Source organism: Monodon monoceros, unplaced genomic scaffold, assembly GCF_005190385.1.
Source record: "Monodon monoceros isolate NGI ecotype Baffin Bay Population unplaced genomic scaffold, NGI_Narwhal_1 Super_Scaffold_15, whole genome shotgun sequence".
NCBI lineage: Eukaryota > Metazoa > Chordata > Mammalia > Artiodactyla > Monodontidae > Monodon > Monodon monoceros.
In genome coordinates this window covers 30,771,933-30,790,846 of record NW_021703771.1, presented here as the reverse complement: position 1 = coordinate 30,790,846, position 18,914 = coordinate 30,771,933, and the positions used below count along the sequence as shown (strand labels likewise).

General features: G+C 42.8%; 1 protein-coding gene across 2 annotated transcripts in view; it reads left to right on the top strand.

Moving 5' to 3' along the window:
• Window positions 1-18,633, top strand: part of FAXC (failed axon connections homolog, metaxin like GST domain containing) — an 80,185-nt gene extending 61,552 nt beyond the window's left edge. The window contains exons 5-6 of one of the 2 annotated variants that reach the window (XM_029224204.1): window positions 7,791-7,907; window positions 17,838-18,633. In XM_029224204.1, coding sequence (XP_029080037.1) covers window positions 7,791-7,907; window positions 17,838-18,127 — 407 coding nt within the window. In that variant the 3' untranslated portion in view covers window positions 18,128-18,633. The remainder of the gene's footprint in view (window positions 1-7,790; window positions 7,908-17,837) is intronic. The other variant, XM_029224205.1, reaches the window with a different exon arrangement.
• The last annotated feature ends 281 nt before the right edge of the window (window positions 18,634-18,914 follow it).

Below are 18,914 nucleotides of genomic sequence, written 5' to 3'. Positions count from 1 at the left end.
AGATCCTGGATTCCAGCTAAGGTGAAACCTGGAGTCCATAAAATGTTGACAGATCCTCCAGAAATGTGGAGTCTGCTTACAGGGCCCTGATGGCCAGACACAAAACCTGCCATTAGAATCTGCTACTATTCGTCTTTCTTAACAGAAGGATAAGTTCCTTATAAAAGGATTTGAATTTAAATTTCAGCATGACATTGAATTCAGTCTGATGTGTTGTTTCATTAATTAAACCATATTTAGGGGCTACCAGATAGTCTTTATTGAATAAAGAGACAGAACAGCTGGTTCCTCTGATTACCCAAATACAGAATAGCCAGGGCAGAAATGAAATGAAGGGGAAAGCCTCTCTTGGGATGTAGTTTGAGTTGGGTGCTCTATATTCTTTACCCTCAGAAGGTGTACTTGGGAAAGTGAAACAGGGGAGACCCATAGAACTTTTATACCCCTCAAATCTCACTGTTTCAGTTGAATGTCTAGTCAGATTCAAAAGCAGCAATATTTCAGCAACTTCAAGAAAAGAGATAAATAAGAAGGCCGATCATCAGTGAGTCAGTAACGCTGCGTCATCATTAGAGATGTTAGCTATGGTTCTTGAAGACTTCCAGAAGCTGCTGTTTAATGTTATTAAATTATAATAATAAGTGAGTCTGAGCAGGCATTTGCCTCCTCCTGAGAAATATTTTCCTAAACTGGATTTCCTGTGTGTGAAATTTTTCCACAACTGGTACAAATCCTTTATCCAAATTTCCTAAAGTTACAGTATATGTGCATGAATGCCTTGAGTGCATGGAGTTCAGAAGGTGCTCAGAAACCTTAATAGGAGGACTGAAGTACAGAAGAGCAAGTGCAATCCCATCCTTATAGTGGGGAGTGTATGTTCATCCTTGTCTCATCCATAGGGAATTTTAAGAGCTGGGACATCAACAAAGAGAAGATTGGGAGGAAGAGGTGAGATGATTGGTATTGGTGGTCATTGGGGAAGGGGTCAAGATAGTTCATACTCTCTGGAAAAAATTTTCTTGTGTGTTCTTGTAGAGAATTTTGTAGAAGATTGGAGGAGTGTCTAGTTGCCTTCCAGAATGAAATCTGAGGAGGGATTAAATTTAGGGGCTCCTTCTGGTATCCCCCCACCCACCTTTATTTTTTTCCAGAGTGTGAGCCAGTTGGTGCAACTAGTAAATGTCAGAAAGTTGTCAAAGTTAATGGTTTTAATTCTGATATTTACTCATAAGGACCATTAATAACCTCATATGTAAGATAGCACCACCCCCCTCATAGTTGAAAGAATCACATATTCAGTGATTTTAGAGTATGCTGGGAATATGAACAAGAGCTCTTTAAAGGAAGTGGCCTGCCATATGATTTCTGACAAAGAGAGGTCTGACCAGGAGTGTAAGAGAGACTAGAGCATAGATTTCCTTCAGCTTTGCCCTCTGGGAGAGTCACATGCAGGAAAAAGAGCTTCAAGGATGTGTTCTTTGAAGGTTGGCTGGTAAGATTACTGTGACCTGTGCTATCCTTGGGGAAAGCACTCAAAGTCTTTGTCTCTCAAGTGTTCTTTAAGTCCCAGTTAATTAAAGGTTGAGAGAGGGACAATTAGAAATAGGAATGATATCAACATTGACTTCACTGGAGTTATCTGCTTATAAACCCATCAGTGCTCAAGTATAGGGAACGCTAAGTAGGTGAAACTCGTAATTACTCTTAATTCTTAGATTAATAGAAAAATGAGTGCTTGAAAATCTTTTGACTATTAATCTTTAATTTCTCTCTAGAACGATATTCTCTCCACAGCCAGTCTTTTATCTTCTGCCACTTATAGCGTTTGGAAATTTAGCTAAATGGCAGGAATGGAGCTGATAGTGGCCAGTAAAAGCTGGGAGCAGAATTAGTAAGGGAATAAGTGGATATAATTCAGAGGTTCATTTCTATAGCTACTTCCAGTGCTCTGAAACAAACATTCTGCCCACTATCCCATAGTGATATATGTGAACACAAGTCATCGGTTTTTACTTAGAAGTATGTTAGTGGAGACTTACTTTCCTAGGGTGTTGTGCAAAATAAATATGGCCGTAAATTCTTTGTGTGATTCCAGAGGAAAGAACTGGGATCAATGGTAGATGTACCAAGGGGACATATTTTGTCTCAGTGTAAGGAACTATCTAACCAGAGAATTGCCTGCCTTGCCCAGGAAATGAGGGAGAAGTCCCTAGAGGGGCTGCAGTTGGGGACTATCTGGTAGGGAAATGGGAGAAGGGATTTCTACACCGCGTGGGAGGTTAGACTGTTCTGCCCACAGCTGTAGTACTTGTTCTATTATTGTCCACGAGTGTAAAATAATTCCTTATGTTAGAATAGCACCTTCTAGTTTGCAAAATGCTTTCACATTATTACATTTTTCAATCCTTATAATAGTTCTCTAATCTAACAAAGGACAGATCAAACATACTTAAGGCTATCAACACCTTGACTGATGATTTCTACTGTGATAGGTACCAGATGGACAGAAAAGTAAAACAGAGGGTTACCTGCCCTCAAGGAGATTAAAAACTACTTGAGGAGATAGGACACACACATAAATAAGACTGTGAGATGACGTGTGAATTCCTAATGAGTGATCTAGACCAGTGGTTCTTAAAGTGTCGTCCCTCAGCAGCATCAGCATTACCTGAGATCTTGTTAGAAAGGCAGATTCTTGGGTGCCACTCCATACCTACTGAATCAGAAACTCTTGGCTTGGGGATGCATGGGGGATAAATCAGTAGTTTTAAAAAGCCCTCTAGGCGTTGCTGATGCATGCTCGAGTTTAAGACCACTGACATACTCTAGTCTGGACCAGTGGTTCTCAAACTTTAGCGTGCATAAGAATCATCTGGAACAGCTCTATTCAAAGTGTGGCCTAAGAACTGCAGGCTCTCCAGGGAATTTTTATGCCTCTAAAGTTTAAGAAACACTGACCTGGAAGCTTGTTGAAACACAGATTTTCTCCCAGTCTCACTCCCAGTCATTCTGATTCAGTAGATGGGACCTGAGCGTGTGTGATGCTGATGCTGGCATCAGGCTATCCTTTGAGCAGCCCTGCTCTAAGCAGTTGTCCCTCTGGGGTTTGGCAGGGGAGTGGGCAATGAGAGGTGCTAGGGGAGTGGACAGTGCAGGTAGCCTTCCTGGACTGGAGGAGGGAGAACTTGATCTGAGTCATAAGGGAAGGGTTGGGTTAGACGAGTGGAGGTTATTTGAGACAGGAAGGATGGGATGAAGAATGGTGATGGGATGAGCTCCCGGCATATTTGACTGAAGTAGAGCTCTCATATGAGGTAGACCTTGTCTTGTCCTGCCAGGGCCTGGAGAGACCTATCTGCTGGCAGCTCTCATGCATCCTCCCCGAGGAAGAGGCTGAGAGGCAGACAGGAGGCAAACAGCCTAGACCAGGAGTGCTTCCTCATTTGCTCTGTTTTGCGGTCCCTCCCTCTGGTGGGACTTTTAAGATCCATGTTGCTCTCTATTTGTCCTCTCCTCATCCCTTAGGGAGTCCCATGTACCCTGGGTCCCTCACCTCCCAGTGTTTCTGATATTTTCAATCTTTATTTGCTCTCACCAATGGTTCATGGTCCACACACCAAATCTGGGGGCTGGCAGGGAGTTACAGGTGCTCAGATATCCCTCAGCTCCTTCTGTCCATCTCTACAGAAACTGGGGGGGTGGTTTACCTACTGAAAATGAGGCTTGAGTTGCCTCGTCACCCAAGCCTGCTCCTTCAGTGCCCTTCAGAAGTGCCCGTAATGTTTTGTTTTTGCTAACACCCTCCACTAATGAAAAATGGGCTCACTTGGTGAAGCCTGGGCGTGCTGCAGACTTGAGACTTGGGCTTGTCCTCTTCATCTCTAAGCAGAGTCTAATCTAAATTCAGTCTCCCTCTTAAAAATACTTCCTGCCAAGCTCAAAAGGCCAAATCCGGAACAATCTGAACAGCAAAAAGAATAATGAGAGTACTGGATTATAGGCCATAGAATAAAATATATATCGACAAGTGCACACTTAAATAAATAATGGAATACGTCAGTAAATGGGGGATGAAGGGAGCAGTAGTATTTGGATCAATACATGTAGAAGGATTGAGAGAAATAGAAAATCCTGATTAGGCAAACACCACAGTAATAATTGTTTCAGATGACATCTACTGATGGATGCTAAAATTAGTGGGCCAAAGTTTGAGGAGAAACAGGGTATTTATACAGTCTCAAAGTTTCTCTCCCAAGGCTATTAATTGCAAAAGGAAAAATAGTGACATTACAGTGAAGAAACCTTATAGACACCACCTTCACCGCATGGTCAAGGTTAACATCCCCAGTGATATGGACATATGGACATTGTGGACCCCCTGATATGATGCCCCGAGAAGGGGTATTAGGGTTCTCCAGAGAAACAAGCCAATAGGAGATCTAGATATAGATACCTAGATCTATCCATGTCTATTTCTCTTCTATAATAAAGTTATATTGACTCATACAACTATGGAGGCTGACAAGTCCCAAGATCTTCAGGGTGGGTTGGCAGGGTGGAGACCTGGGAGGGCTGATGGTGTAGTTCCAGTATGAACTGGCTTAAGACCAAGAAAGAGCCAATGTTTCCATTTAAGTCTGAAGGCAAGAAAAAGCCCGTGTCCCAGTGCAGAGGCAGTCAGGCAGGAGGAATTCTCTCTTACTCCAGGGAGAGTCAGCCCTATTGTCCAATGCTCTGCTTTACTCAGTCTACCACTTAAATGTTAATCTCATCCAAAACACCCTCATAGAAACACCCAGAATAATGTTTGACCACATAACTTAGCACCTGTAGTCCAGTCAGGTTGGCACATAAAATAACCATCACAGAAGGGTTCATAAAAATGCATGACTACTCTAATTATTAACCACCTTAGACAAACCCAAGTTGGTGAAAATTTTACAAAATAACTGACGAGTATTCTTTAATAAAAGTGTCAAGGCTATGAAAGACAAGGCAAGCCTGAGGAGATTAGAGGAGACTAAGGCAATCTGATAACTAAATGCAGTGTGGGATCCTAGCTGGTACCCTGGAACAGAAAAGGATACTAGTTGAAAAACTAATAAAATTTGAATGAAGCCTATAGTGCAGTTAATTGTATTATATTGATGTTAATTTTTTAGTTTTGGTAAACGTAGTGTGATTACCTAAGACGTTAATCTTAGCAGAAGCTGCTTGAAGGGTATACAGAAAGACTGGAGGATTTCTTAGTAACAGAGGGTATTTTTATATTCTTTAAATTTATAACTGTCTTGTGTGTATATGTACATATAATTGTGTATCTACCATGAAGGCTAAATTCTATCCTTTTTTTTTTTTTTTTTGGCAAGTTCCTTTAAAAACCCTTAGACTTTTGTTCTTTTTTTCCTTCTGTTTTCTGTGTTCCCTCCTGACTAAAGCATCCTTTTGTAAACGTCCACAGCTCAACCCTCTTGCTTGTTGCATGGAGGGTCTTTATCTCTGAGGTGGTTCTCCTCACGGCATATTGTACAGAGCAGAGAGCATCAGGCTGGGAGTCAGGAGGCCCGGGTGCCAGCATTTTTAGTCTGGTTCTGTTACTGACTCAGTATCCTTCCAGGTTTAACATTCTGAGCCAAGTGGCAAATTTGGGCTGAACACTATATGCGTTAGTTGATGTATGCATCCAAATGATTATATTTAGCATTTTTTCCCTTTTATCAAGGTCTTAAGTGCTCTATTTTTAGATTTCCTAAGTTTATTTTTTTGCGGTACGCGGGCCTCTCACTGTTGTGGCCTCTCCCGTTGCGGAGCACAGGCTCCGGACGCGCAGGCTCAGCGGCCATGGCTCACGGGCCCAGCCGCTCCGCGGCATGTGGGATCTTCCCAGACCGGGGCACGAACCCGCGTCCCCTGCATCGGCAGGCGGACTCTCAACCACTGCGCCACCAGGGAAGCCCGATTTCCTAAGTTTTTATAAACTCATGTACGTTTTTTCCTCTTGCCCCCGCAAAGTCTTTGGAGTCTACAACAGAATTCACAGTTTACTCTGGCATTTCCCTTAGACTCTTTCCTTTTAGCATTTTAAGGAAATCAAAATTCTGGGGGGCCAGGAAGCCAGTGTAGCTCTCCTTTAACTTGTTTTCTCCTCTCTGAAACTGGGTCATATGTGTAAAAGTGAGATTTGAAACAGGGCTGTCTGAACTGAAAGCTTCTATTGCCCTGAGACGGCTTTGAAAGGAGGCTTCTGGTGGAAAGATGGATAGAATCTACCAGATGGAGAGAAGTGGGGGGCACATATGGGTTTTGGGGGGCAGAGGTGTGGCAGTGGGAAGCATGAAGCATGCTGGGGAGTGGAGCTGTTCTGGGTCTGCTAGGGTAAAGGAGGATGAGGGACAAAGCTGGAACATGGGTGGGAACAGAGCGCGATGAGCCTTGGATTCCAGGTTGAGTTTGGACTGTATTTCATCGCCCATAAACCACTGAAGGTCTTTGTGAAAGGGAGTGCCACAGTGAAAAGAGTGTCTTAGAGATTTAAGTATGGGTGGGATATGGAATGGACCGGAGAAACAGAGGGTCTCTCCTCATGAGTGCTGGTGTTTGATGAGTTAACCAGATACGGCGCTAAGCGCTTTACATGTGTTATGTCCTTTAATCCTCACAGTAGCCCTAAGAAATACCCTTAATAGCATCCCCATTTTCCAGATGGGAAAGCTGAAGCTTTGCGAGGTTAGTTAATGACCAGGCTTTCCGTAGTGAATAACAGTGGTGGCAGGATGTGAAGTAGGATGGATCCGTTTCCACCTGGGCTGCCTCTTTATCCTGCAACACAGTGGCCTGGAGACAACCTGGGGCAACTGTAGTAGGTAAGATGTGATAAGTCCAGGTGATAAGGCCTGAACTAGGTCAGCCGTGGTAGAAAAGGAGAGCTGGGAGCGGCAATGTGAGACATCCCTGTATGGGAGCCTGGTCCCAGGGCTGGGTCTCTGCAGTTTTAAAGCTCCTCTGTATGTTTGTTTCCTGCTGGTGCTCAGTGGTGAGAACTTCGCCAAGACCATGGAGACATCATGGAAAGCCTTGCCTCCAAACTTCCTAAGTAGCTTAGGCTTCTTGTTTTTCCCGAGGAAATGAATTAATTTAATAAGTAAGTGCTCAGGATGGCTGTGCTTGGCTGGGGTTACTAGAGATGGTTTAAGCAAACTTCCAGGTGTTCTCAAGCACCTCAAACTTTAATGGCTAGAGTTGGAGACAAGGAGGTGCCTCTGGAGGTCTGGGGGTGATCAATTCTCCCTTTTTCCCGGGAGCCCCCTCTCTCATCCACGTATCTTGATATGTTTCCAGTTACTTCCCTGCTTTGCTGTTGTATGGGTTGATATATCACAGAATTGTTTAATTTGCTTTACTTTTGTTTCTAGTTATAAGTCAAAGGGGGTACATGCATTTGGTTTTGCAAAGCTTTTTTTTTTTTTTTTTTTTTCGGTACTTGGGCCTCTCATTGCTGCGGCCCCTCCCGCCGCGGAGCACAGGCTCTGGACGCGCAGGCCCAGCGGCCATGGCTCACGGGCCCAGCCGCCCCGCGGCATGTGGGACCCTCCCGGACCGGGGCACGAACCCGCGGCCCCCGCATCGGCAGGCGGACTCCCATCCACTGCGCCACCAGGGAAGCCCTGGTTTTGCAAAGCTTTTGATGCACACTTAAACGGGCATATAATGGGTGCGTGCTGAATGCTGTTGCGACGTAGTGGGATGGTGAGGGCTGGCCCAGTGACCTCTCTCTGCTCTGTCTGCTGCAGGTGATAAGAAGTACATCATGGGGCCCAAGCTTTCCACTCTAGACGCCACCGTCTTTGGACACTTGGCACAGGCAATGTGGACCTTACCCGGGACGAGACCTGAGCGGCTGATAAAAGGCAAGCCCTACAAAGCTCTTCAGGTTTGGGGAGTTGCCGGGGGGTGGAGGGTGGGAGCAGCACAATGGAGAATTCTAGGCCAATGCCCCTGAGCTTGGCTGTGCTTTATGGAGGCGCCAGGCCGTGGTGTCTGGGTCCAGGGTCGGTTTCCTGTGCTCAGGACATGTGGAGGCCGAGGAGAGACCCGGCTTCTCACCTGCCATCTCGCTCAGACCATGTTCTTTGCAAAGCTGACACAAATACTGCCACGTTCTACACCAGGGCTTTTCTTCCAGCTCCTTACGTAGTGGACTTAATACTTGTCACTGAAACAGGGCTTGCATCCCCCCTCGTGCCCTTGTTTTGTTGGTCTCCCTTACTTTCCTTTGGACTGTGGTGGCTCACCAGTTTCTGGTTTATCCAGCACTGCGGCAGCCGTGGTCGGGTGGGGCTGATGAGCTCGCTGCCCATCTCACATGCTCCTTTTGAATCCGAACTAGTCTCAGATATTTCACACGTGCGTATAGGTGCATATGATTCTGCGTCATTTGAGTTCAAAGCACTCCTTCTCCTATTCCAGCGGGGTGTCTGTAGATCATACGCTGAGAGTAGTAGAGCTGGAAAGTTCAAGATAGTGGGAAAATGGGGAAAGTGTCAACAAGTACTTTGTAAGTCTAGTGCTATGTGAGGCGTTATTATTCATATTATTATACATGCATTTTGACCAAAGAAATGGTATCTTTGTTGTGTGATCTTGATGTAAGGCCCATGAGAATTACAATTCTAAACTGGAGGGGTCGAAGTGGGATGAGTGGGACCGGAGCTAGAGGATGCACATATGTGTGGGGTAGGGATGGGGGTGGTTGCCAGGAGTAAAATTGGCAGTGGGGCAGGGAAAGTCAGCTCAACCTGGGTTGATGTCAAGGGACCAGATCTTCATGTGTGTATGTGTGTGTGTGCGTGCGCGTGTGTGCATTGGAGTGGGGTGGTGGGATATACATGGCAGCTGGGGCCTCTGGGAGAGGCTTCCTCTGCCTTGATGAATGGGAACCATTTTGAGTCTCTCTGGTTTTAAACAGTACCTAAGCAAGTGCCCGGGGCCTAGGAATGTGGGCATCAAGGTTCCATATTTCGATTTGGGGAAGGGGATTGACAAGAGTTAGTCAGGATTTTTATACCCCAGCTGAGAGACATGAGATCACCAGTGAATAACATATAGGGTACTCTTAATTAATGTCGGGTGGATGGATGGATGGATGGATGGATGGATGGAACCAAGCAAGAGAGAATCATACAAGAAACTGAGGCAGGTGAGCAGTCATATGTGGTAGTCATGGGTGGGTGGGTGGGGAGGTTGGTGAAGTCTATAGGGGTGTGTGTGTGTGTGTGTGTGTGTGTGTGTGTGTGTGTGTGTGTATACTCATGTGCATGCCCAGAGATTCAGAACAGGCTAAAGGCAGCAGGAGTAACTCTCCAGATTGGTGGGGATGGGGCTCTAGATACGTTACCAGACTTGGTTGGAATGGATCAGGCATTGGCTGCAGATCTTTTAGAGCAATAACTAGGTGGGGACAGGGATAGTATGGACTTATATTTAATTTCCTAAGTGATCAGCACGGAGGTGTTCCTTGTCTTGTGATGTGTTGGAAGTTATCTAAATTGAATATGTTGTCATATTGGTGATGTTTGTAGCACTTAGTTTCCCTTTATTTTAATCAGGTTTTCCATGGTGGTCTAAAAGGTAGTGATTCCTTTTCATTCATCTAGGGGTGTGTTTTGTATTTACTCTTGCTTCCTGTTTCTTCGTACTCCCTCCTTCCCTACCACACCAGCTTTACACACCTATGAGTACACACACACTCACATCTACTCATATGCTTCTATACCCACATGCTCTGTACACACTCACTTGTACACATACATTTACACTTCTACCCAAGCACATACACACACACACCCTATGCATACACACTCACACACACACCCTATGTGCACACACACACACACACACACACACACTACAGTTGACACTCAACACAGGTTTGTACTGCATGAATCACTTACATGTGGTTATTTTTCAGTAGTAATGACTACAGTACCACACAGTCCATCTTGGTTGAATCCACGAATGTGGAGGAACCTTGGATACAGGGGACAGACTATAAGTTCTTTGTGAATTAACCCCCATGTTGTTTAAGGGTCAAGTGTATTGAGGTCATCTGTTGTTTAGTCAGAAAGATTTAGGTATCCAGTGTCAGTAGAAATCTCAGATTGTACAGAATCCCTTCTCGAAGAAATGAAGCATCTTTTGTGAATTTATTTATGACTTGGCCCTTTCCTCTATTACTTCCTGGAGGGACTTGAGGCATTTAGTGTTCTTTTTAAAGAAATGATTAGTGCTTTTGGAGAATTGATTTTGAGTCCCATGCGGAGACGCACACACTTGGGGGAATCTGATGCTGTCACCTGCAGGGCACTTTGGCACGTAGATGCAGATCCTTAAAATAAGCCGGTAGCTTCCAGCTCTCCATGGGGACTGGAGGAGAACAAATCATTCAAGTCCACAGCAAACCTCTAAAGCTCATTTCAGTCACTATTCTATGCCCCTTTCTAACCTTTTGATCAGAGCTGCTAATGCAGGCAAACTACTGATTTGATCTCAACTTCTTTCTCTGCCTTTGCTCTTTTTGTGGTGGAGACCTTCAAAGGAGAAGTAGAAACAAACAACCTAGAGTCTGGATAATTTAGAACTGGCTCACATCCAGGAGTGGAAGTGGCTTGGATCTGACAGTTTTCTGCCTTAGCTTTGGAACAGCCAAGCCACTATTGTCCTTGCCATCTGTGTGAGTGTGTGTGTATCAATATTAGCTTTTTGGTCCTAGATATTATTTAAAATAATCTAGCCACACAGGCTACTCCGGGAAACATCCAGAATCATGAGAACTTTTCCTTAATTTAGGTGAGTAGGAGGACAGACTTTGAATACTCAGCAGTTCTTAAAATATACATAATATGTTTGTGTATGATATGAAATGTCATTTCCTTACTAGAGAAAATTTAGAAAAGATAGAAAAGTTTAAAAAAAATAAAATTAACTTGTGACCCCATCACCCGCAGAGAATATCCGTTAATATTGTGGTATGTTTCCTTATATTTTATCAAGTACATGTATATATGTATGTTTAAAAGTTGGGATCATTATGTTGATATAGTTATAACCTGCAGTTTAAAAAAAAAATTTATTTATATTTGGCTGCGTTGGGTCTTCATTGCTCCGCGCAGGCTTTCTCTAGTTGCGGCGAGCGGGGGCTGCTCTTCCTTGCGGTGCATGGGCTTCTCACTGCGGAGGCTTGTCTTGTTGCGGAGCACGGGCTCTAGATGTGCGGGCTTCAGTAGTTGTGGCACGCAGGCTCAGTAGTTGTGGTGCACAACCTTAGTTGTTTCGCGGCAGGTGGGATCCTCCCAGACCAGGGCTCGAACCCGTGTCCCCTGCATTGGCAGGCGGATTCTTAACCACTGTGCCACCAGGGAAGTCTGTAACCTGCAGTTTTTAATTAACTATGTATTATGGCCATTTCCCTTGTCATTAAATATTCTTCAAAACAGTGTATTTAGTAGTTGCATAATATCCTATCCCATGGCTACATTGTAATTTATGTGATTAATCTTTTTCTGGACTTGTGGGTTGTTTCAAATAATTTTTACTAACATTCTGTATTAACCACGGTGCCACCAGGGAAGTCCCGAATCTCAGTTTTATTATCAGCAAGTTTTTTTAATTAAAATATAATTGACATACAGTGTTATATTAATTTCAGGTGTACCACATTCAATGTCTATGTCCATTTTGAAATGATCACCACAATAAGTCTAGTTACTGTCATCATACAAAGTTAATACAATATTATTGACTATATTTCCCCATGGTGTACATTACATCCCCATGACCTATTCTCTTTATAACTGCAGGTTTGTACCTCTCAACCTCCCCCATTCATGTCCCCACCCCCCGACCTCCCCTCTCCTCTGACAACCACCAGTCTGTTCTCTGTATCTGTGAGTCTGGTTTTGTTTTGATTTTTTTTAATTAAAAATTTTTTTTAATTAATTTTTTAAATTATAGTTGATATACAATGCTGTTTTTCTAGTTTTTTTATTATAGTTTTTTTATTATAGTTGATTTACAATGCTGTGTTAGTTTCTGCTGTACAGCAAAGTGAGTCAGTTATACATACACTGCTTGTTTGTTTTTTAGATTCCACATATAAGTGAAATCTTATGATATTTGTCTTTCTCTGTCTGACTTATTTCACCTAGCATAATACCCTCAAGTTGCATCCATGTTGTCACAAATGGCAAGATTTCATTTTTTATGGCTGCATAATATTTCATACTATGTATGTATGTATGTGTGTGTGTGTGTGTGTATCTTCTTTATCCATTCATCTATCAGTGGACACTTTGGTTGCTTCCATATCCTGGCTATTATGCTGCAGGGAACATAGGGATGCATGTATCTTCTTGAATTAGTGTTATTGTCTTCTTTAGTAAATACTCAGAATGGAATTGCTGGACCATATGGTAATTTTATTTTTAGTTTTTTGAGTAACCTCCATACTGTTTTCCATAGTGGCTGCACCAATTTACAGTCCCACCAGCAGTGCACGAGGGTTCCCTTTTCTCCACACCCTCACCAACACTTGTTATTTCTTGTCTTTTTTAGCAACCCTCTTAATGTGGAGTCACATTTGATTTTTTTTTTTTTGTGGTACGTGGGCCTCTCACTGTTGTGGCCTCTCCCGTTGTGGAGCACAGGCTCCGGACGCGCAGGCTCAGGGGCCATGGCTCACGGGCCCAGCCGCTCCGCGGCATGTGGGATCTTCCCAGACCGTGGCACGAACCCGTGTCCCCTGCATCGGCAGGCGGACTCTCAACCACTGCGCCACCAGGGAAGCCCACATTTGATATTTTGATCAAAGTATCCTTATTAGAGAATTGCATGTGGATTTGGCACTCTTTAAAATAGACATGGAGAGTTGGAGAGCCTAGAAAAGTGAAAGTAAAGCACAAAAGGGAACGGGTTCTGTTGCACAGCTGCTTGCCCTGGAGAGCCATACCAAACCCAGAGAACCTAACACTGCTTTTCTGAATTTGTAAGGAACGCAACCTTCTGTGTTTTAAGAAAAACAAACACTGTTCAGCAGCTCGTTTACCATCATTTATTGTACGTGGATTATTTTTTTTTGGCTTATTATTTGATAGATTAAAAGGTGGAAAAAATGCTGGATATCTTTGAAAAACATACACGTATATGCCCACCCCATACTCTTACTGTTCTCCATTCAAAGTGTTTAGGAAGAGGTTGTGGGGGAATTCAGGTCTCAGGGAAGGGCTGGCTCAAATGATCTTTGCTGGTCTTTGTATCCTGAGATCTGTGAACTAGCTTCAGTGAGACTGGGGAAGGTGGGGGTGTCCTCATTACCGCATTCAAGTTTGCTAAGAACTTTTTTAAAAAATATTTTTAAAAAATTTTATTTACGTATTTATTTTTGGCTGCGTTGGGTCTTCATTGCTGCACGCGGGCTTTCTCTAGTTGTGGCAAGTGGGGGCTGCTCTTCGTTGCGGAGCACAGGCGCTAGGTTGGTGGGCTTCAGTAGTTGTGGCACATGGGCTCAGTAGTTGTGGCTCGCGGGCTCTAGAGCGCAGGCTCAGTATTTGTGGCGCACGGGCTTAGTTGCTCCACGGCATGTGGGATCTTCCCGGACCAGGGCTCAAACCTGCGTCCCCTGAATTGGCAGGCGGATTCTTAACCACTGCGCCACCAGGGAAGCCCTGCTAAGAACTTTTCTGAAGAGGAAATGTTCAGCGTCCTTGCTGCCTGTGTGACACAGCGTTATAGGGAGCAACCAAGGACACAGCCAGCACCTACCACAGGCGTGGAGCCAGGAGGTGCTGAGTAAATACCTGGAAACCAAAAGAATGTGTGTGAGCGCCAGCCCTAGGTTTTCCAGATATTGGCTGATTAAGAACCCAGGGCTGGCAGTGGTGCTGGGAGGAATTGGAGAAATATAGGAAAATAAAAGGAGTCACTTTTTTCAAAGAGCCATGGGGAATATTTCCATTTGAGAAACTCCAAGAGAAAAGCTCTTTATTCTGTCTGGGAGTGTCCTTGGGGTAGAGGGCCATTCGGCTTTCTGATGAATATCCTCTCAAGTTGTCTGAGAATATCAGTAATCACTCATTAGTCATTCTACTAATTTATTTTATTGGATTTTTAAATTAAAAAGGTAATACATATTGTCACAATAAGTTGAATTAAACAGGTGTATTTTAAAAGATTTATTGCCTTCCACTCACCCATGTCCAGTGTCACTCCCATAGAAAACTAATATTAAGGATTTGGAGTGAACCCTTCTGTGCCTTTTTTTTTTTTCATATACAAATTTACATACATGTATATAGCTGTTTTGGTTTGTTTGTTTTTATTGATTTAAAACTAAACAGTGGAATTGCATTATACACATTACTTTATAACTTGTTTTTTTCACTTAATAGAATATTATGTCTTTTTAACACTTGCCCAATAGTCTATAGAACTGATATACCAGAATTTATTCAATCAATCCCTACTGATGGACATTCAGGTGTTTCCATCTTTCTTTTCTTTCTCTTTGTTTTTATTGACACAATACTGCATTTGGCATCCATGCTCATCTATCTTTACATACTGATGATTTTATTTTAGTAGAATAGAGTACTAAAAGTGGAGTCCTGAGCCAACAGATAACTGAATTTAAAATTTTAATAGATAACATCAGATTACTTTCCTAAAAAGCTTATAGCAATTTATACTTCCACTAGCCATGTAGTATAATGCCTGACCCTCCACACTGGATGGTATTAGACTTTTTTACCAGTCTGATAGGTGACATTATCTGATTGTTGAGTACACTTCGAAAGAAACCCTGCAGTTTTAAAAAAATTATTTCACAAAGTTTACATCTTCAGTATAGGCATTTATGTTAACATGGGCATCTCTCTCTCTCTCTCTCTCTCTCTCACACACACACACACACACACACACACACACACATTACACATAGCCTGTTTCTACTGCTGACTTTTTTCATTCTTTTTGGCTGGTAGCACATTGAGTGGGTCAGCTGGTGGAGAATCTCGGAACAAGCAAGGATTGGCAAAACCAGATAAACGGAGAACTCAACTGTAAATTTTCACTCTTTTTATCAGGGGCAGGATATGAGGATGGGCATGTGAGCTCGCAGCCCTTGCTTATCAAAAAGCGCACCCTTTCTTCACTGTGTGATAGAGGGATCTCTTCTTCATGACGACCCATTATCTTTGAGTGACAACACCTGTCTCCTCAAAATTCTTGAGACTCCAGAAGGAATTACAGAAAAATAGTCTGTAACAGGTAGCGGGAAGCTATTAATCCCCAGGCCAGGCTGTCAGCTCATCAGGAGAGAGGCAGAGTCCGGTCATGGTGAAGGGAATGGAGCCTGGAGACTGCTTGTGTCTGAATCCTGGCTCAGCCACTATATAGTTACGTGACCTTAGGCAAGTTAATTAACCTCTCTGTTGCTTCAGTTTTCCTATTACAGATGGAGATATTAATAGCTCCTGCCTCATAGGATTGTTGCCAGGACTAGGGATGGGAGTTAATATAATTCAACAATAAATAAAGCACTTCAAGTAGTGCCTGGTACACAGTAAGGCCTATATACATGTGTGCTATTATTAATTTTTATTATTGCAGACTGAAGGGGTTCTAATGTCACACAGTCATGAAGGGGGCAGCTCTCCTGGAAGAAAGGTAAAGAAACAGGCTGTAGAGAGAATGGCTACAAAAGAAGTAGAGACAGTCATATATTGGGTAGATCCCATGGACATTGTGACTAGATTCTTACTTTCTGGGAATGGACCTGATTGAAGCAAACAGGGTTGTCCCCAGGGCCTGCTGTGAAGTGACCACAATTCATCTTTGATATTCCCTGCCCCCAATGGCCCCTTGCTGCTGCTTCTGCGTCTTTATCTAATTTTTGGTTACCAGCAATACCTGGTGAGGCGTTTCGTAACTGCTTCCCTGAGGGAGAAAATAAGGGAAAGTTTTGCGTGCATCTGCCCAAAAAGGAGCAATGATGTTGGCTTCTTAGCTTCCGAGCGCGTACAGAAAGTCTTCGCGTTGGGGGCAATCAGAATGGACTCATATAAGCGTGAGTTGAACTATTTTGATCTGAGAAGACTGAAAATGGTGACCTGGAACCAATACAAATCTGCTGGTTTACAGGATCCATGAAGCGGGGGGATTTGCCTTATTATGTTTTGTAACGGATGTATTTAAGCAGAACAGCAATCAAGTTTTGAAAAATTTTAGTGGGAAAATGCTTATAATGTTACAGGAAGTGACAGGTAATGATAATAATGACAATAAATAAATAGAAAAAAACACTGAAAGAAATCACACCAAAATGTTAATTGTGATTACCTTGGATTGGTGAGATTATAGGTGCTTTTGTTTTCTTCTTTATGTATATATATATATGTATTATGTATATTTATACCATTTCTATATACAGACTTCTAATTTTCCAAAATGAGCATATATTATTTTCTCTGGTAGAAAATAAAATAGAGTAGTTACAGGCTATAACCACTAGAGCTGTTAATATAGAAACAGCCTAAATGACTATAATAGGGGATTGGAAAAAACAAAATGAAACTGTGGTACATCTGTATAATGAAGTACTATGCAATTATCAAGGTGGTTGTGGAGTGAAATTAAAAGGTTTACATTATATGTTGCTAAATGAAGAAAGTAGCATAGGAAACAGAATATATAGTAAATGCTATATAGCAAATGTAAATATATGTAAATGCATATATAAATATGTAAATTTCAGGAAGAGTTTAAATGAAAATGTTATGGCCAATGGGATTATTGGTAATTCTTTTATTTTTTGCTTATCTGTATTTTCTAATTTCCTGCAATAAAACATGGACTACCTACACAACAAGTGAATGTTTATATAACTTAAAAAAAAAAAAAACATCCAGAGAATATTCTTAGGGCAATAAAGTCCTATAAGAGACAGTGACAAATTATATCCTTATGAGGAGTGTTGCCATCTGGTGGATCGAAAGCAAAAACTCACCCTCTTTCTACATTTTTCATTTGGAATTAGGAAATGAAAGCCACATACCGTGCCGTATTTCAGATGAATGCCTGGACAATTTTAGCGACTTAACAAAAATGTTCCTTTGATTCACAGGAAAAAGAAGTAGACCAACGACCAAGCCCAGTGAACCCAATCGTGGGTGCACTGTTGAATTTTATTTAAAAAATAAAAAAATCTCTGTTTTATGAAATATGTTTACAGGCATGCTCATCCATAAAGACAATTCTGAGTTACCTATTTTATGGATGATTCAGGGCAAAATTTCCATCCTAACCTAATTTTTTTCGACTAGTTGGCATACTGACCAGCCCATAATGACACTACAAATATTTGTGGAATGAAGGATCACTTCTGGATGACTTAATCCAACTAACAGTTGGTGTGTTTTCATGGACTATAAATTAATTTCGATATGAACCAGTCGAAGCACTAGTTCTCTTGATATGCAAACATAAAATGATAAAATACTTCACAAAGCCAAATGATGGTAGTTTAGCTGCCATTTTGGATAAGCTACCCCCTCACTTCTCACCATCAGACTCACTCGGAAATTTCATTGAGCCCATTCACTGAATTTAACTCTTCCCACTCACCTTTCTCCTTCTGTGTATAAAGATCTAAACATTTTGACAGTGCCTCTGTGGAAAAACATGGTTAATGCCTACTCTACCCCATCCTTCTAAGTTGCCCAGAAAGCCAAGTGGCTGGTAGATTGTTGCCTTGAGAACTAACCCTCGCTTTCCTCGCCACCCTGCAGGTGAGCTGATCAATCTTGCCATGTACTGTGAGAGGATAAGGAGGAAATTCTGGCCTGAGTGGCACCATGATGATGACAACACCATCTATGAGTCCGAGGAGAGCTGTGAAGGCAGCAAAACGCATACGCCCCTGCTGGATTTCAGCTCTTACTCAAGGACAGAGACCTTTGAAGATGAGGGGGCAGAGAACAGTTTTTCCAGAACCCCAGACACGGATTTCACTGGACACTCGCTCTTTGATTCTGATGTGGACTTGGATGACTACACAGACCATGAACAGTGCAAGTGACATTCAGCCCTGCTGACCCTCCTCTGTTGGAGCTGCCATTCCCTGGGGTCAGTCCAGTTTCCCAGGTAGAAGTCCATCCGAGCTGGGAGGAGACCTTCGTGCTTGACACAGTTCTCACAAGCTAACTGGACTAGAGCAGCCTTATTTCTTTTTTGTACAAACAAGACACAGAACCATTCCAATGGCTCCATTTAAAGCAAACAGGCAGAAGAAAAAGTCAGCATGGTTCCTGAAACCCACTTTTGTTTTCATTAGAAAACTAAGATGGTGTGGTAGAGCAGGTGCAAGAGCAGGTTGTCCACAGATGGTGTGTACATCGATCCCCTGCAACCCGAGGGCTTAGGTGCAAGATGGATTCTTGAACATCCTTCATCCAGCAGGGTTCAAAGTCAGGAGAGATGTCATCAGAAGGAATGTAGGAGATAAATGTTCTATGGTGGCTGCTTGTTATTTCCTGTGTGTATATTGTATGTTGAGATATAAGTCAAATAAAATCCATAGGTATTCAGTGAACACCTACTATGTGCAAAGCACTGTGCTAGGTGCTAGCCAGTATGAGTTTTATCCTAAGCCCTGCCAGTGGCTAGCTGTGTGATTCTGGGCAGGTCCCTTAATTCTTGTGTGCCTCATTTCCCTCACCTGTAAAGTGGGGGTAACAATAGTCCCCGCCTACCTACCTCACAGGGGTGTTGTGAGGATTCATGTGGTAACATACGGCGCTTTAAACCTCTCGGAAAAGGTGTGACATAAACACATTTTATTCTTTAATGTGCTTCGTGTGTGTGGA